The 20,271-nt window shown below is 46.5% G+C and overlaps 1 protein-coding gene across 1 annotated transcript in view; it reads right to left on the bottom strand.

Moving 5' to 3' along the window:
• Positions 1-20,271, bottom strand: part of Igf1r (insulin like growth factor 1 receptor) — a 276,403-nt gene that overhangs the window by 16,698 nt on the left and 239,434 nt on the right. The window contains 8 exon segments of the mRNA XM_051148717.1: positions 1,667-1,777; positions 2,067-2,296; positions 7,692-7,762; positions 8,335-8,423; positions 8,425-8,438; positions 14,662-14,821; positions 15,287-15,423; positions 16,925-17,211. Of these exon segments, the coding sequence (XP_051004674.1) occupies positions 1,667-1,777; positions 2,067-2,296; positions 7,692-7,762; positions 8,335-8,423; positions 8,425-8,438; positions 14,662-14,821; positions 15,287-15,423; positions 16,925-17,211 (1,099 nt within the window).

The following is a 20,271-nucleotide window of genomic DNA, read 5'->3' as shown; positions in this document are numbered from 1 at the left end:
GCCACGAGGGTCCTGGGAATCCAACCAGAGTTCTCTGGAAGAACAGCCCGTGCTCTTATCTGATGAGCCGTCTCTCTACCCCTCTATCTGTTTATCATACATGACGAACCTGGGGCCCAAAGGCCTCTTACAGTTGCCTGAGAAGTGGAGGCAACCAACAGCCCTGAGACCACAAGTTACAGGTTTTACTCTGTGCATGAATTAGGAATGAAAGAGTTAACTACTCCCTGGTGTTAGGAGGTGCCTTAAAGGACCACACTCCAGTCACCTCCTTAAACAAGCTTTTCTCCTGTAGATTGGATATTAGTGGGACAGGCAGAGGTCTACCCTGAGCCAGGGGCTGATGCTGGGAACAACAGGCAGAGCTTAGAGGCTCTGCCACTCAGCCTGAAAGGCACCCGCTAAAAATAAACGAGGACATTTGTGAACAGGTACTCGGAACTAAAACGAAGGAACCATCACTTGGGAGATGGTTAAGTTGGAGAGGAAAAGGAAACAAAAGTGTAAGCAGAGAACGGGAACAAAACCAGGAAGGGGAAGTTTCCACGTATAGAGAATGCAGGCAGACAAGCAGCTTATCCACAGGTGACGAAGTCACGGTGGAAGTGAGGACACCAGAACCACTGAGGCAGCCCCATAAAAGGCAGCTGTTGGTCCTGGCAATATTTCTCAAACATGCCTACCAGTGTACTCTTAGAACTTAAGGATTTAGAAAATCAGACTTACATGTGCCAAAAAGCTGGCTGTGGGCTAGGACAACAGAAGCAGGAGACTCCACAGGACTGATTAAGGACTACAAAGGACCTTCTCAGAGTTACAATTTGGAAATTTCACCAGACTAAGCAGAACCACGTGGCTGGAGTGATTAGCATTTAAAAGTTCAAGCTGGCTTATTATCCAGCCTGAAGATCAGGTACAGGGTTCGAGAAGTCTCTACAGTAAGGTTAGGGCAAGGGAAGAGTAGTATGTGCCATCAGGGTGAGGGCAGTGTGGTCACGTGTGTGTGTGTGTGTGTGTGTGTGTGTGTGTGTGTGTGTGTGTGTGTGTGTGTGTGTGTGTGTGTGCATGTGCGTGCAGGGCTCCTGGGCAAACAGCTGTCTTGTGCACAGACTGGGTGGGGAATCACTCCTGCAACTTTCCAGGGACAAGAAGGTCAAGGTCCCTGCCAGCCTAAATACTGACCTCTACTAAACACTTACTGAAAAATATGCTGGCTATAAACAAGGCCCTGGGGTACAGAAGGGGCCCTCTCTGAGGACCAGGACAAGAGAAAACACAGACAGTCAAGTGTCCTGCAAAGTCAGGGGGGAGGGGGGCAGGCTAGCACGGGTGAGTGGGAAGGGTTGGCCATGATACGTCCTATGGCAGGTGGTGGGGGGGGGGGCGGTTGTTTTAAGATGTAGGCAGGGCTAGAGGGAATATAGAAACGAGAACAGAGATGCTTGAGGTGGAATGGGTGGGAGCCAAAGACAGACGTCATCTTCTCCTCAAGATTCCAGTCTGCTCACAGTTTGGACAATCGTTTACCAAAGGGACCCACAACAAAGCACGCATCAAGACATTCAGGGCTGAAGAGCAAACGGATTAAAAGACATGTTTCCTACAAGGGAGCTCAGCAGGAAGTGGACCAGGCAGGCAAGGTAACATGGTGAGAATCGAAACTGACCTCCACTTCTGGCCTTAGAGACCGGAGATAACTTTTGAGGTCGCCACGGGTCATTAGTTCCATGATAACCAGGGTAGGCTGGCCTTGGGACACCACACCCAGCAACCGGACCTGGAGGATTCAAGAGGAGAAGGACTCAGAGAGGACACGCATCCCAGATGGTGACCTATGCCTTTTGGAACTGTGTTGCTGGGGCCTGCGTTCACGAGCAGAGTTCTGGTGAGAGGGTCAGGCTTCCACCTCTAGGATCTATGGGCAACAGGAACACCCAACATGGAAACTATCTGTTGGGAAGAGGGCAAGGCACCAATCCCATCGATGTGGCCAAGGACAGAGAGGGAGGCCCTGGGAATGCTTCCCGTCTGTCTGTCTGATGTTGGCTTCTTGGGTACCCTCTTACCACATGGTGACAGTTGAACTCCTTCATCACCGAGGCCTCGTTGAGGAACTCGATTCTTTCACGCATACTTGCAGCCTCGTTCACTGTCTTGATGGCTACTCTGGTTTCAGGTTCATCCTTGACCACGCCCTTGGCCACTCCCTCGTAGACCATCCCAAAGGACCCTTGTCCAAGCTCCCGGTTCATGGTGATCTTCTCTCGAGCTACCTCCCACTCATCAGGCACGTACACTAGTAAGAGACGGGGTTGAGACAGGCACGGAAAAAGGCCTCAGACTAGAGAATACGAGATGCTGTTCCCCACAACCCACCAAGGCACAAACACAGTGAAGCATAGACCCTCCATCTTTTGAGGGCTCCACAACACTTTGAGGGGGAGTACCAGTATCTAAGAACCAGAAGGAAACCAAGAAACCTAAGACAGGAAAACAAACAAATAACCAACAGTGGTTACTTTTTCTTTCCTTGGCAAAACCCCAACCAAGCAAAATAAAAAAGCAGACCAACCGTAAGAGGCAGAGAATGTAGGATTTTTTTTTTTTTTTTGCTCATCTTCATCAACAGATTATAATGTATGTCAGAAAGAGAGAGTGATAGTGGGGAGTGGAAGAGGGCAAGGAAAGGACCAGGGTTGTGTGTGAAAAGAGCTAATTTTCTCCTTGGATGAACCTAGGCATGAGAAGCAGCCTCTAAGTGGACTCAGCCCGTGTGCCAGTTAAAAGGGCATCTAGCAATCCAATATGGCTGCCCTAACTGATATGGATTGTAAGTAAAACATACATCATATTTCAAAGACTTGTTTAAAACAAGTGAAAAAAAGATAAATTTTAAAGGATTTAAAAAATATATATATATATGTACACATGAAAATCAATCTCTCTCTCTCTCTCTCTCTCTCTCTCTCTCTCTCTCTCTCTGTGTGTGTGTGTGTGTGTGTGTGTGTGTGTGTACACACAACATGTCTGGATGCCTGGGAAATCCAGTGCTTGCTTCTCTGGACCCTGAGTTACATGTGGTTGCAGGCCTCTTCACAGGGGTGCTGGGAATTAAACTAGAGTCTCCAGAAGATCAGCAAGTGCTCTCAACCACTGGGCCATTTCTCCAGCCTGGTATTCCAAAGACTTGGTTGAAAGCAAGCTTTAAAAGATAACTTTTATATTAAAACAAAACAAAACAAAACAACATGGCTATTAGGCACGTGTGGCAGCACATGCCTGTAAACCCATCCCAGCATGCATGGCAGTGCAGTTAGACTCATAAGGAGAACACGTTTCATAATCTCAAGGAGACGTGTCTGCGACCTGTGCTGACCAGACTCGTGTGGTTTTCACGCACCTCGCTCCGCCCCTTCCACAGCTCGATTCCGACAAACCCAATACTGCTGAGATGGAGAAACTTATTAAGTCAAAACTGAAGATGGCAGAGACTCAAGAGAAAAATTCCTCAGCCTTCAGAAAAGATGACTGAAAAGGAGCAGTGAGAGGGGCCACAGAGAGCGCTACAGGCATGCTGTGCGCCCTATGAGTACTGCCTTCTTGTAAGTCCTCCGTGCAGCTGTTCACATCTGGAAGCAGCAAGGAGGCTGGATCAAGTTTAAGCGACCACGCTGCTCCTTCCACACCAAAGAACTGAGAACTACCAATGATGAAGACCGTGCCTGCCTTGCCCATCTGAGGGGGAGGAGAAGAAACCGCATGTTGATGAAGGAAAAAGTAGGGTGGGAGGTGATGAAAGCTACAGTAAAGAGCCAACATGATTGAAGGTGTCCCGCAGGCTGTAAAGTGCAGTTTAATCCCAATGCCGTTTTCTTTTGTTTTTCAAGTGGTTTGACTTACTGGAACGCATGATGCTTTCAAACAATCTATTTTATGTACGGGTGTTTTGCCTGCACGCATGATCGCGCACTGCACGCACACAGTGCCTGTGGAGGACTGAAGGCTGCATTAGATGCCGGGGAGCTACCATGTGGGTGCTGGCAATCAGACCAGGATCCTCTGGAAAAGCAGCCAGTGCTTTGAACTACTGAATCATCTCTCTAGCCCCAGAGTGCATAATTTTTTTTTAAAAAAATTAAAGCTTTAAAACCTAATGACAAGAAACCACACCAAACCCAGAGGCTGTGGGCTGCAGCTCAGTGGCAGAACGCTTGTCTCATCGTGGGTGAGGCCTAGGACCCCCCCCCCCAGTGAGGCAAGTGACCTCTGGGACTGAGGGGGACTTGGCGGTGACCCCAGGGCTTTGGCCTGGACACTGTAAGCTCAGGAACTTCCTGATAGGAACCTGAACAGAATCCTTTCTCCAGATGCCATTTTTGGTTACATTTGATATGGTTTGACAAAAATAAATAAATAAATAAATAAATGAATAGTTCTAGCAAGGAAGGATGAAGAGAACGAAAAAAAAGGGAAGGGAAGCAATTAAGAAAAACCAAGCAAAGGGCTCCACCCACAACTTTAGTGTTTACAGTAAGAACTGAAATGACATTAAACTAAGTGTGTCAGGTCTGTAAAGAGAACACTTGTTCCATTAGAACAGTAACCGAACGTGGTTACTGACAGCCCTGCCCAGAGGAGGCAGGTCAGCAGACACTGTCTGGTAGAAGGAAGCCCTGGCTATGAGAGGGGCCTGGGACAGGATGCATGGCCATGTGTGCTTTTATGTGATGCTGAGCTGCAGCCACAACTCCCCTCTCAGCACAAGCAGTCACCTCTACGTGACACCTTAAGAGAAGGATGTTTATTTTAAATTTGGGGCTGGGGACACCACCAACTTCTATTGTGAAGAATGGAACATACATGTGTGGTGGTGCGAATAGGAGTGGCCCCCGTACGCTCATATATTTGAACGCTTGGTCGTTAGGGAGTGGTCACGGACGGTGGCTTTGGGGTTTCAAATGCCCAAGCCAGGCCTAGTGTCATGTTGTGTGCCTGCTGCCTGGTCCAGATGTAGAGCTCTCAGCTACTCTTCAGCACCACGTCTGCCTGCGTGCTGCCATGCTTCCGGCCATGACAGCAATGGACTAAAGCTCTGAAACTGTAAGCTGGACCCAATTAAATGCTTGCCTTTATAAGAGTTGCCGTAATCATGGACTGACTAAGACACGTATTTATCTATTTATTCCTACTGACTGATTTTGGGACAGGTTTTCTCTCAATTGTTCACACTTACCTTGAACTTGCTACATAATTCAGGTTGGCCTTGAATTTACTTTTTAAAACATTTTTAAACTTTTGCCTCAATCTCTCCGATACTTGGATTACAGGTATGCCCCACTGCATCTGGCTCCCATTGACATTTTTTTTTTCATTTAATGGCACATACGTGTCTGGTAATTTCTCAACTAGAATTTTGTCTTTCATAGGCCTCAGACAGCTTGTGATCCTGCAGAGGTGAAGTTTGCTTAGGAGCCAATAAGAGCCAAGGTCTTTATGGTATCTCTCGGTAAGGAAGGTGTGTGTGTGCGTGTGCGTGTGTGTCTCACTAGCTCCATTTACTATCTCTAAGGATCTAGGTTAGCTTTTAATGAGAATTAACTATGTGGCTTGACCCAGGACACAGAGTTAAAGCCAGTCACATCCATTCCTTGGGAGGTCCCCAAAGTTAATGCCCTGAAGTCTTTTCCTAAATTCAATCCAGCTGCTGACTTCAGCCAGCATACCTCAGCTTCACCAGCCAGAGCCATTCATAAACATGCACAATGTTATCAGCGCTTTCCTGTAGGGGATTCTCAGTGCGCTCTTGACAACAGCGACATGCAGATTAACTCTGGGAGAAAGAAGTTCTTAAGCACCTTTGAGTGGCAATGTCACTTTGTAGCCCTTTGAGGAAAATGGCTTGTGTTGCTGTGCTTGTCAAAAGGCCAAACAAATCAAGTTTGGGTGAGGTGACAGTGTTCTCACCTGTTGGCATGGGAGTTGACAAGTTTGTTCTTGGAGGAAAAAAAAAAAGAATATTTCTCTGAACCTTCCTTTTCTCTTTTACAAAAGCAAAGTATTGACCTGGATACCATGGCTGCATGGTTCTGGCTACTTAGGAGAATGTGGTAAGGTGTGAGGATCACGTTAGGAGTTTGAGGCTAGCCTGTATCATATACTAGGGCTCCACAGTAAGGACCTGCCTCAAAAAAAAAAAAAAATTCTTTGTCTAAATAATGCACATTTAGTTTCTTGGTTTTGCTTGTTTGCTTTCTTGTTTTGTTTTTGGTAGTGTGGGGACAACGCCCAGGTTTTGGAACATGCTAGGCAAATGTTCTTTCACCCAGGTACATACCCAAACCTACTTTGTTTGTTTTTAAAGGAGAAAAGATCTTCTCCATAAGTAACTATGCTTTTAAGTATGGTACACACCCTTCTACAGCATTTTCTATGCTTTACAGACACAAACATATGCATGTGTGCCTATTTAAAAAAGAACTCCTTTTGTAAACAGTAATAACATCATTATTCAGTACCCGGTTCAAGTTCAGAAGAGGCTGTTCCTGATTGGCCTTACTATAAACATAATTCAGTTAGAAGTGATTAAAGAAACTATAGCAAAGCCACACGCATTTACATAGTGCTTTTAAATTGGAGGGCGTTTTTCTGCTTTCGATTTGAACAGGTTAATCAAAGAGAATAATCCTATTTCTTATCTTCCGTACATCAATTTACACTTCTGCAGCAAGAAGGCAGCAAAGACGCATTTCTCCTGAGCACTCTCCAGCAACACAAGGACCTGCTCTAGCCCCTCCTGTGGCTAGCTTCCCTGTTGGCCCCAGCAGGTCACAGTCCTTTCAGAAGTTACAATATAAGGGCTCAGGAGGAAGGCTGGGGTTGACCCCCTGTCCTGACTTCCTACTGCTTGGCTGGTGAGCCTCAGTAAACCCTTCTGGGAAACTCTTTCCTTCCCTGCATATAGACAGGCATGAGGACTGTTACGGGGACTTATTGAGGAAGTGGGATCATTTTTGGAAAATCCCCCAATGTAGGGATTAGCATTACAGGAACCCTCCCCGACTTATGTAAGATATCTAAAGTTAAGCGTAAGCACTAATAACCACTAGGTGCAACCCAGGCTCCGAGTCAGAACTTCTGAAGCATTTAATTAAATGACTTTCATTAGTTACTGCCAAAGGGAATATAAATGGGAGTGGGGGAGGGGGAAAGGAAGGGGGGAAGGGGAGGAAGGGGGGGGGCTAAGCTGTGCAACCCTAGTCAGGACAGAACAGCAGCAGCTCAAGAGCATACAAAGCAAAGCTATACAGTAAATCGAACAGCTGGAATCCAACCCCTGAGCTGAAAACCCCTCAGGACTGCCTGGTGGCCACAGCAGTCCTCTGTCTGACTAGACAAGAGATATTAGAACGCTTCTGTCACTCTTGCGACATTTCAAGCAACTGAGTAGACTGATTTTGGCCATTTGCATCTCTAGAGCCTGGTTTTCATGGGCGCTTCTGAGAGTCCCAGAACTTTTTCAAAGGCACTGGAGTGCTAAAAATGTTATTAACAAGAAATGTTATTACGAGACAATACGAAATGCTGTCTAAGGCATATCACAGGACAAAGGTACGTCAGAGTTATGGAAAGCGCTTCTCCAACTAACAATACCCGGCAGCTCCATAGTCCCCCACCTTGGCCAGGACCCTTACCATCAGCTGCACTGAAATACTCAGGATTCACAGAGGCATACAGCACTCCGTTGCCCAACCTGCTGTTATTTCTGTTAAAAAAAAAAAAAAAAAAAAAGATGAAATTCATGTCAACAAACGCCATCTCTATACATTTCTGTAAATACTTTTCTCTCCCCTGGTTCATGAATTATCTTGAGAGAGGGAGAGAAAGCATGCTCACTGCTAACGGACCCTTGTCTGCACTCCTGACTTAGGCCCTGGTGGGCCAGCAAACATCTACAGACGAGTCTTTTGGCTTCTGCCGTGGCCTCAGATGAGAGCGTTTAAAGGAACACACATTTCTTTGCTTCACTGGAAACAACAAGGTTCACTGGATGCGAGGGCTAAACTGGCATGCTTGGAGGAGCGCTTCACAAGCCAGCAGGTACGTGTGCCAGAACAGCCCAAGAAGGAGATGATGGGTACTGAGAAAGGAGCCAACCCCCCCCCCCCGCCTTTCCTGTTGCGGATCATCATTAGGAAATGTTCTTTTTTCCCCTCTGAAGGATGTCGGACCAGGAACTTGGGTTGTCTAGTGTGTTTTCCCCACAATCTATATTCAAGTTCACATCATCAAGCCAGCTCACTACAACGGTCATCTTATGCTGGCCCAGACACTCACCTCTTTCTATGGAAGACATACAGCATGATCACCAGGCCCCCCACGATCAGCAGGATGGCAACTGGCAGAGCGATGATCAGATGCATGAAAATTCTCGTATGTTGCTGCAGAAACAGGAAGATATCATGAGGTGAGTAATTGGCTTATGTTATTGTTTTTTTTTTTTTTTTTTTTTTTTAAATCTCTGGTTGGAAATATGACAAAACCGTCTCTGAAAAAGCCTTTACTCGTAACCCCATCACACAGTAGGAACCTTCAAGGTACTGTCAGGACTAGCCCAGCAAACAGACAGATTCATTTGGAGAAAAAGGCAAATAAATACAGACTGAAGTACATATTCCTTTAAATAGCTCAAACGATGGCCTGAAGGCAAATCACTTTTGTATGTAGTTTCATGGAAGTGCATACATTTGTTGAAGTAAAATGAACAGACTCTTACACACACACACACACACACACACACACACACACACACACACACACACACACACGAACTGCTCATGATATGCTGATCTGTAAGAAGTTTGATGGGCAGCTTGCTCATCACCCGCTGCCCTCCACACACTAGATGACACTTCTTGGCAATGATGCTCTGAATTTTCTACCATCATGTGAAACAAATTCAGGTCTGAGACCACAGAGCTTGCCACAGAGCTTGCCACCAGTGCCTGGGTGGTGGGCACCACACGACGGGCACCAAGGGTCTGTACCTCTGAAAGCTCTGCCAGATGTCAGGATTCAGCATGCAGACAGGGGGAGTACCAAACTGGGCAGGAATGCATAAGGGGAAGAGGACATAGGGGAGACACGGATGCCCCTCAGGAAATGGTCCTTTAGCGGGAATCCTGAGGGAGGAAGGTGTGCTTTCCCTCAGGGAAATAGTTTCCCATGCAGTTTTGTAGACTGACTGCACTGATGAAGGGTTTGGTTCCAGCTAAGTGGTTTTCATTCCATTCTGCACACCGGGCATGGTGGCATATAGCTCTAATCCCAGCAGTCAGGAATAGAGGCAGGCAGATCTCTGTGAGTTTGAGGCTGGCCTGGTCTACAAAGCCTGTTCAGGACAGCCAGGGTTACAACAGAGGAAACCCTGTTTCAAAAAAACCAAAACATTAACCAACCAACCAACCAACCAAACAACCAACCAAACAAACAAACAAAAAACACCACTACCAACAAAAACAAAACAAAACAAAAAAACCCGTTTCATTCTTCAGCTAAAAAGGAGGTGGCCCAGCAGTAAGGCCTATATACCACAACAGTGACAAGGACATCAAAATATTTTTTTGAGTGTGCAACAGTGGCATTTATATCTTGGGGCAACCAACAGCTGTCTAATTGGACTTAAGCCTGCTCAACAGGAGGAAATTCTTGCCTGATACTGTAAACCTAGCCTATAATCTCTAACGGATGAGGTCATGGACCCTAGAGAAGAACCTACTACTGTCACTTTCCTAAACCAGTACATTCTAACTGCAGTTTAAATTCTCGTGCTTATACCCACAGGTAAAGTGCAGCTCTCAGACCTCACCAGGGAAGCTTCTCTCTGCAGCAGATAGAGAGGATTAGAGAAAACTGCAACTGGTCAAAACGCAGGGAACAACTGACTGTGGGGTACTCATTTACAACTGACATATCTACATTACGACTGCCACAATAAAGGCTCATGGAACACTGCAGAAAAAGTGAGTGGTAAGATGCTAAGGGCCAGAGGACCAGGGTGTCTGCTGAGAGATGGCACCTTGTATATGTAACACCGGCATACATGCAATCTCAGCAACATGGTTACCTAAACTTGCATAATGACTCCAACAGTTGACATGCTTACTGGATTGGGGGAAGTCTACTACGACCCCACCACTAGATGAAAAGCTACAGGCAATGGCTGTTGAGAGAAGGAGAACCAGTCTTTTTCAGGAATAAATTGTCTGATAGGTTATACAATCCCAAGTGGTCAGTTCTAACCATGTGTACATACAAATAACATTTAAAGGGCTTGGTAGGCTGTATGTATGTATGTATGTATGTATGTATGTATGTACGTATGTACGTACGTATGTACCTATGACACACATATAAATATATATAGAAAATATGTGTGTTTATGCATATATATGTGTATGTGCATATGTTGTGTAAAATAATTAAAGAAACAGTTATGAATTTGAGCATGAGAGGAACATGGGAGGAGTTGCGGAAGACGTGAGATGATGTAAATACAGTACTCATATAATTTTCAAAATCTAAAATTAAAACATTCAAATAATAATTAAAAAAAGCATTAGTGAACTTCTTCAAGGCCGGAAGTAAACTGATTATAGATTCATGTGTATTGGGGAGATGTATGTGTGAAAGGACAGACTTGGGGGGCCCTGTGTACTGTCATGTTTGGAAAGAGTTAAGGGAGCATACCATTCTGCCACGGCATGGCATGCGCTGCTCAATTCAGACCTCAGAGAGAAATCATGTTCTATATTAACATCAGAGAGATGACCTAACTTTCCCAGGGGTTGCAATGGCAACTGGCAAGTCAAGTCCCAAAGTGAGATCATGGCTTTCCTGCAGCGCTTGTTCATAACAGCCTCAACATAAGCACTGGGAGGCTGGAGTCCAGATGGATACCACGGAGAATCTACAAGGCTTCAGCTCAAATGGAAAAAGGAACAGATACACAGGAGAGAGCATCTGGAGAAAAGCAAGAGAAGACAGCTGTGAGCCCTGATCTGAGTGAGCGATGGGATGCAGATAAGGAAACCGAAAAGGATGGAGAGGCACTCCAGCGGCAGCACTTTAGACCTCCTAAAGTTTATAAGAAGTCCACAGTAACTACTGGACACTCAGGTAGACACGTCTACACAGCGGGATGGCTTTGTGGGTAAGGGCGCTTGCTGTGTCACCCTGGCAACCTGAGTTCAAGCCCCGGAACCCGAGAACCAACTCTTCAAAGTCATCCTCTGACCTCTCCACACGTGTGCGGTGGCACAAAAGCCCACGAGCGCACATGGAGAACACAACAGCAAATAAGAACTAGAAATGTCTATTGGAAGGGAGCTGGGCACTCACTGGACACATGTACTTGGGAACACGTCATTCTCCCACGGCATGCCAGGCACTGACGTAACTCACTCACCAAGGGGTGGTGCAGCTCTAAAATCTATTCTTACTCTTGAAATATTACAAAAGCTGAATTAGGTTTTCAAATTAAACGTATTTCTTTTTTTTAATGTTTTTTAATTGAAAAATAAAATCATTCATATTACACTTCAATTGCTATTCCATCCTGTGCATCCTCCCATTCCTCCCTAAACTTATTTCTTAATCAACTATCTTTCAAAATTGATGAGGTTCAGCACCTTCCAATTCTTAGACATGCTCAAAGGTATAACTGCCAAGTGAGAAGCACCCAGCCTTTCTTCTCCCATAAGAGAGTTAGTTCTTAGCTTTGTATTCCTGATGCTACCAGTCAGGTTGTGCTGTGTCTTTTTTTTTTTTTTTTTTAGTTTCATATTTCAACAAGGACACAGAGGAACTGGAACACATCCAGAAGAGCAAAACTGCTGGAAAATTGTCTCTGCAATTGGTCTTCAAGAAAGGGCAGAAAGACCTGAGGATATTTAATCTGGAAGGGAGAAGTCTGGAGAGGAACTTAATAGAACTCAAGCACGCAGAGTTCCTTAGAAACAGCAGGTGGTGTGGAGCTTTCAGAGTGTCCCTCCCCTGAGGATTAAACACAAGGAAACCACACTAGGCCGCACCCGAAGAGTCTTGTCGCAAACTGGGGAAACTTCCCAGAAGCAAAGAAAGCTCGAACGCAGCATCAATCTCCCCAGGGGATGAGCCAACTTCCACCAGAGAAACCGCATCAGAGGGCCTCTTAAGGTTCCCAGCGGCATGCCGGTCTTGACATTACACACACAGAACAGCAGAGCAGCTACAAACATGCCCTCTCCTCAAAGAAGCTAAGGCTGCCACTGCAGAGACACCACTAAATTTCTCGACCCAGGCCCTGTACCCCAGAAGTACACAGAAGGGTGAGGGAACTCTGGCTAAGCCTGAAGAGAGTTGCAGAAACAACAGGGCTATGATGTTCGTGTGGCAGCACCAGTGTACTAGAGTTAGAGGGTACAATGTCCCCCAAAGGTTTGGACGCTCAGGGCTTGGTAGCCATCCCGCATGTGGCGTTACTGGGGACTAGTGGCAACATTAGGAGGAAGGACCGAGAGGGAGGAAGTTAGGTCACTGGAAGGCAGGCGTCCTTCAGAGAACTGTGGAACCTGGCCCCGTTCTCTCTTTCAGAGGTAAACAGCTTTGTTCCACCATGTACTCCCTGCTTGTGATGTTTTTGTTTCAGCACAGTCCAATAGTAACAGGGTCAACTGACTATGGACTACAACCTCTGAGAAACTGTGAGCAGAAATAGGTCATCTCTCCCTCTAGTGTTTTGTCACAATGGAGAGCTATTGTGACGTCACAATGGAGAGTTAAAACACGCACGCTAACTGATGAGACTAAGTTATCTGGAATAAATGAGACAACTCAGATAATAACTGACAGAATTCTCCATCTCATTATCCCTAAAACCTAAATCTAGGCATATAAGCAGCAGATACATAGAATCCTAGCTGACTGTTTATAATTATGTTCACCTCTGTCCTTTTGTTGTCACTATGAGGATTTTCAAATATCATGAATACCTTTGAATACCTGGAACTGACTAGGTGGACTATCAGAGCTTTAGCTGACATGAAATTATATAGTACGTATTATATGTACATATCTACCACGTACAAAATATTTCAAAGCATGTGTACATTAGTCTAATTAACATAAGCATTAACTCACATTGTTACCATTTTTTTTTGTGGTAATAACACTTTCTTAGCAATATTCAAGAATGCCTTATTAGCTGCAGTTATTATGTTATATAATTTATCTCTTGAATTCTTTCTTTCCGTCTACCTGAAAACGTGTGCCCTCTAACCAACACCCCTGAAGTTAAGTTCCGCTGGTAACCCATGGGACTCCTCAAGAGTTCTCTCTTTTAGACTTATTAGATATGTGAGGCCACATGGTATTTATCTTTCTCTACTTTCTCTTGCTGGGGGAATATTCTGTTATGCACATTTAGCACATTTCCCATCCACTCATACTTTGGTTATTACCAGTGTTTGGTTATTGTGACTAGTGCTGCAATACACAAGAGAGTACAGACTTCTCTCTGACACAACCAACTTCATTTCTTTTGGATGAGTACTCAGGATCTGTTTAGACCTTGTGTGAATCAAGAATCCAGAAGAGACCCACAGGGACAAAGACACTAGGAAACAACAGTTCACCAGACCCAAGATTCTAACCCGAGCTGAGATTCTAGTGGCGTGCGAAAGTAATTCGCATGGATTCTATTAGATATTTGTGCATATACTACATGAACATGAAATAATTTCAAAATTTGGTTTCTCATAAGACATGTAAAAATTCACCAAAAAGACTAAATTTTCACAGTCAAACAAGTATGCATCCCTTGCACTGAAACATTTTACAACATTAAGTTTTAAATCTGAAATCATCACACAGAGCAGCCTAAGAATCCTATCTTCTCAGTGGCTTCAGTGAAACTTATAACATTACCCACCAGTCTCTGTGCAAAGTGGTGGCTACAGTATCTTTCAATGCATATTGGTAGGTGAAAAGTATATCCCCCCCCCCACCCCGAGAGATGAAGGGAGAAGAGTGCCTCTGCCTGGGAAGCAGTCCTAGAGATTCTAGCCCCAGAGCAGGAGACCAGATGATTCCTCTGGATCCTTTCACCTTGTGATTCTGAGCCCCGGGCTGAGCCCTAGCCAGCCTCACTGGCCGGGCAGGAGGTAGAAAGTTCAAGTCAGTGCTTTGCAAAATTCCTCAAAGGCTTCTGGCTCCCCACAGGTTGTAGGACCCTCTTCTAGTCTGTCACATGAGATAAGGATACAAGGTTCAGCATCCTCCTAGGCTGATTCTAGATCCCAACACACTGGTTCCTTACTGTGACCTGTGGGATAAAGTGTGTGTGGGGGTGAGGGGGGAGAGGCAGTAGCAGTGATGGTGGCACAGATGTCAATCTACTGAACACGGAGGTTACAGAAGCACACTACCGCGCCTAGTCTTGATGTGGGGAATCTGAACTTAGACGCTCAAGTGGGTGCGTTTCTTAATAAGCCGTCTCCTCAACCTGGCCAACTCTGTTCTAATAGAAAACCAGAGAGCCTTGGAAGCCCAGGGCTTCTGAGTTCTGGTCCAGCCAGCATTTATTTATTTATTTTTTACTATGCATCTCCCCTCAGTAAGACTTACTTTTGGCTGGGACATAGAAGAACACAGGATCTGTCCACGATCCATTCCCAGAGAGCGAGGTAGCCTGAATCCGGGCTGTATAGTTGCCCGGGTTTAGCCGGTTAAGCTTGGCCCCTCCGTACTTCCTATACTCCTGTCTGGACACACATTCCCGCTGATCCTGTGGAAACGAAGCAGAAAGTGTTAAATTTCCTACAAGCAGGATCGAGGCCTGGCACCTGCTAGCTCAAGCCCACTATGTTGGTAACTAACTCCTGCTGCCCAGCTGCTACCGAACGACTGTCCAGGGCATCACCAATATAAAAGAAGCAATTACATCTGTGAAAAGACAGGCTTCAGGTGGCACGTGGCAAACTGTGATCAAGCATGTTAACTCCAGAGGAATGAAAAGTTATCAAAACCTGTCTAGTCTATGGCACAAAGCCTATCTATGGTGATGCTGTTTGTAGGTGTAGGTACAGATGGCTCCTCGCACCTGGTTACTACTCAACAGGGCATGGGGTTGCTGGGGAGATCCTGCTCCTTGCTGACTGGCCACCTCTGTGCTGTCTCGCCGTGCTATAGCGTGTGTTCTCAGTGCAGACAGAAACCCAGGCAGCTGCAGGCCATGGTCCTATAGTCTTACCTCGACCTGCGATCCATATTTGATTTCGTACATCAGAATCAATCCGTTGGGGTTCTCCGGTTCTGGCCACTTTAAGAAGATTGAGTTTTCAGGTCTTGGCTCCCAGGTCACTGGTCCAGGAATGTCATCTGCTCCTTCTGCATCAACAAGGTAAGCGAGCAGCCAAACTGGGTTTAAGGCTCCAGAAAGGATGGCAGACAGTGGGCTAACTAACAAGAGGATGACCCTCCCCTAATCTATGTGTATGCAGGACCCTCATTAGGGACCTTGTAGGAGTCCTCCTGAGAGGGCTGCTGGCACAAGATGGAGGGTTAGGGACTGGACCTGCCTGGTGACCTGTCATCTCCGGATGCCGCAGCACCTCCCTTCTGACTGGAAAAACCTGTGACTGAGTACAAGTGGACAGCCCTGACAACCCATGTGGCTTTCTCCCAGTCCATTTCCCTACCTAAAAAAATAAAAATAACCCTTTAAACACAGTAGCCCTGGAGGCGAGTAGTGAGCTTCAGTGTGCCAAGCCTCCAGCTGTGACACTGACTCTCTGCAGCCCACATCCTTACAGCAACTGCAGCTCCCGCACGGGAGGAAGGGCCAGGTACAAGGCTGGCCTCTGAGGCAGCGGTTCGTGCCCTCACCCCTTCCAGCTGCTGCCGGTCTCACTTCTGAAACCGAGGTGGTGAACCAAAGCTGTTAAGACTAACAGCCAAAAACGGCCCTGGGCAGGAGGTAGGCTGTTCTAGGCCTCTTCTAGGGGGATGGGGAAACAGAGGTACAGGAGGCTGAGGGTTGCATGTGAGTGCCAGAGCCGATCTCAGCACTTCCTTCTGCCCCAGTTCCCATCATGCTTTCTTCTTCCCACTGCTTGACACTTCCTCCGGAAATGAGAAGTGTCAGTTGACCCAGCTTCAAAGACAGGTGAATGGCTGTCTGGGAGACAGGCAGCCTCTAACTTACAAGGGAAGGGATGCTATAGAAGCAGGCCTGCAGGACCATGAGGACACTGCTCCCTCTGAATCAAGGCAGCTGCTTTATTCTGGACCCGAAGTGCCTGTCACAGGGTGGCCTAAGAAAGCTTTGTGTCCTCAATCTCTAGCCTATGGCGCTACTGAGAAGAGGCAGACGTGTTAGGAGATGGGTCCTCACTGAAAGAAGTCAGGGCACCGAGAAGCTGCCAATGAAGCAGCCTTTCCTCTCTTTCTCCACGGCTGCCATGAGGGGGAATAGGTTTCCTTTACCATCTACTGCTGCTGATACCATGTGCTGTGTCACTACAAGCCCAAAGGCAACGAGGCAAGTGCCTATAGCCTGAAACTCCCGAAACACTGAGCCCCAAATAATGCTTTCCTTCAAGTAAGATGATCATCTCCTGTGTTTTGTGACAGTGCTGGAAAGCTAACTCGGTCACTCAGCTTTGCATAGAATGGCACGGGGATGCATGAGTGCACCGTGTGAACCAAGCCAAGGAGTGGGAGCCCTGAAGGAGCCTGGGATGGGAGCTGGCGCTGGGAACATGGTGTTCTCTGTTAGGTACCTAATGGACAAGGTTGTGTACCAACGGCCACATCCGTAGGACTGAATCTGAGGGCTGTCAAGTCTTTCCCCCTAGGCTGTAAGCTGTTGTGGGGCTACCTGCCGTACCTGCTGGCATGGTTCTTGCAAAGACAAAGTTGGAGGCGCTGCAGCCCAGCTTCTCAGCCTCGTGGTTGCAGCTGTGGATATCGATGCGGTACAGAGTGAAAGGCCGGAGGTTGGAAATGACGGTCCTCTCCTTGTTGTCCACTCTGCTCTCGAAGAAAGGGTACTCTGTCTCGAGCTCCTCTGGGTCTGTGATATTGTAGGTGTCAGGCACAGTGGTGTTCCTGCTGCTACGGCTAGACATGGTGGTGTTGGCCACCTGCATGACATCTCGCCGCCTCCTTTCAGGTCTGAAAGGAAGAAAAGGTCAGCTGGTAAGTTCTTCGGCTTTCTTTGTCTTTTCTACGGCCAGGGTGGAAATAACAGAAAAGGAAAACCCTAACCTTGAAATAAAAGAAACTATTCAGGCTCCTTGGATAAGAACCAACTAATAATGAGGGGATTTCCTTCTTCATGAGCTGTCTTGCATTCTCTGTAGCAGTCTCAGAGAAACACACAACACACACACACACACACACACACACACACACACACACACACACATACACACTGTCCGGCAATGGTGTGTCAGGCACGCTCAGTCAGGCATTGTTCTGTTTTACCTGGCAGTGCTACTTGGTCAGACCTGATGGCTGGGCATTACATATGACAAACTAACCAGCCTCGTTAAGACTGATCAGGGCAAAGGTGAGGTAGCTTAGGCCTAAGACACACAAGGAGGGACCCAAAGGCCTATGGTAGTGGCTTCTTTGATCTCTGCAATGAAGATGCCCTAGTTTAAGCAACCAGCAAGTACCTAAATCTCAGGGCTTTTTCCTGAGGACCAGGGGCTCCTACTGATGGATGCCTCTGTCCCTAGTATGCATCCTGGCTTGGCTTCCTCCTTAGCAGTGGGTACCTGTGACCTCCAAAGATCTGCCATTGAGTTGTGTTGGCTTGAGACACAACAGAAAAACGATGGGAACAGATGGTTGTTTTTAAACAAAACCCCAAACATTAGATTTTTATCAATAAAGACTCAGGAGGCAGAAGCTGGGGTGAAAACCTAGGAGCTCAGAGGGGAAGAAAAAGCTCCTAGCTGACCTTCTTACTCACTGATGTCCCTGAAGGAAAATGCCCCTCTATTCCTCCACATCTTAAAAGTCCTTCACATTGAATGTCCCTCCTTTCTACTTCCTATGCATTTCTCTATCCATCCTCTGGACTTCCTCTCAGTCTCTATGGTTTTTCCCTATGTTCACTTCCTGTCACCTGGTTGCTTGTTCCACCTCTTGATCTATGGTTGACTTTATTTAATCCTGTTTACAGAAAGCTTTTGGATTAAAGGTGTGTGCTAGGGCTGAGTCATACCACAACTAGAAACAGGTTTTACACAATCTTGGCGTTCACAGTGTGATCAAATATCCTGCAACAACAGATGGCCGGGGCTCCTCCTCCCTTCAGAAACCTTAAAGTCAGGGTTCTAATATTTATTAAAACTGAGAAAATAAAAATATAACACCAGACAAGCACCCCATGAGGTGTAAGCAAACCTCAGGTTAGCTGTGGGTGAACGGTGGGTACTGACGCTACTGCTGGCACTGCTGTGACTGGGCAAGGGCTGAGAGGAACAGGCGGGATGCACTCCATCTGGTAACAACATTAAGAGTGCAGGATGACAAGGGAGCCTAGAGTATGGAGCTCATCATTCTCAGTACAGAAGAGCCCAGCAGAGAGGAACGGAAGTTCACATTACAGAGCGAGGCACCCTGAAAGCCATCCCAGGCTAATGATGTTCCCTACGCCAACATCTGGAAGAGTAAAGTTGAGAGCCAGGGCGTATACTCCGCAGTCTGCTCAGCCGAAGCATCTGCTATCAAAGCCACAGTTCTTTGTTGGGTGTTGATATGCCAGTTCCCACTAAAAGGATAAAAACTGCCCGTGCAGGTGCCCAACTCAGGAGTCAGGAATGGGCACTTGTTTTTTTATAGTGCTGGGGAAGGAAGAGCCAGGAAATCAGGGCACTAGTCTACCAATCATCAGAGCACCTACTTCCCTGGAAGGAAAGACACAGGCAGTCATATTTTTTTCCTTTCTTTTCTTTTTCCTCTTTTTGGGGAGTGTGCTAGGGAGACATTACGATTACATTTCCTGTACCTCCTTCCAAAGCCAACACAACACAAACCTGTGACTACATGTAAGAAGTTGCTTGCATTTGATCACCTGATTTACTACAAAATGACACTGGGCTCAATCCTCGCCTTGGGCCACCCCTAACAAACTGGGTTATGGCGCCAAGCAGACTCAGAAGTCTACTTACTTATGAACACTACACTCTAGCAGACTGTCTAACAGTTTCTGCGCACACAGAGTCAAGACCAGGAAAGGGAGGTGATACAGGCATTAGAAGACTGAGGATGCCATAAACAAAGTGGCCCTGATTGGTCAAAAGCTGCACCCCGAGTGGGGTGACCAACAGCACACCGTACTGTCAGCTTGCTTCACTCCATGAAGCAACCTACTGCGGCTGGAAAAACTTGTACTTCTCAACATTTTAGGGACCTAAACTGAGTGAAAAACAAAGATGCAGGCCAGTGAAAGTCCTTTGCTAAATACCAAGTTTAGTTAGTAAACTTACAAACACTAGCTTCCATTCTACTATAAACTTATAGGCAGAGTTAGACCATGCAGAAGGACTAAATCTGACTTACTTACATTTAGCCCCGAAACAAACTGTGCCTAGAATGACAAAGGTATGAATAGGTTTTAGGTCATTCAGTTGTACAACAACAGATTTCACTCCTGCCATCTAGGATGCTCCTTTACAGGGACCTTGCTAGACCTTATATGGATGCCAGATCTGTGCCTCGGTAGGAGGCAAAAACAAACAAACAAACAAACAAAATAACCAAACGAAGCCAAAAGACCCATCAGGCAGGCATGGGGACACCTATTTGCACGTTGCGCTTGTTTTAGGTGTCACATAGAAAGTGAGGTGATGTGACTGGGTGACAGCATTCAGCACACAGGATCTGGCCGGGAGGAAACTCGTTCCAAACCCACAGTGCAAAAATTGCACAGTCCCGTCTAGGTCAACCACAGCCCTGCTGCCCCATCACTTGACCAGGTGTTCCGTGGCTAACGATACAAACAACAGCAACAAAGGTGATGTCATCTGAGTACAACTAAATGTTAGAGGCTTTCTGTGACGGTGTGTCCTCCCTTGGTTCTCATGTCGGACTGTTGGATGTCTGGTCACCGGTGCAGCACCTGCACAAAGAACTTTTCGGGGATGGGCCTGTTAAGGGGAACCACCCTGGTGTGACAAAGGGTGCTGTTCTCGAGGAGGCTTAGTGCTTCTAGAGAGGAGT

The sequence above is a fragment of the Acomys russatus genome, chromosome 7 (assembly GCF_903995435.1).
Source record: "Acomys russatus chromosome 7, mAcoRus1.1, whole genome shotgun sequence".
NCBI classification, from domain to species: domain Eukaryota; kingdom Metazoa; phylum Chordata; class Mammalia; order Rodentia; family Muridae; genus Acomys; species Acomys russatus.
The sequence above is the reverse complement of the archived record's forward strand: the minus strand, read 5'-3'. Positions and strand labels throughout refer to the sequence as shown.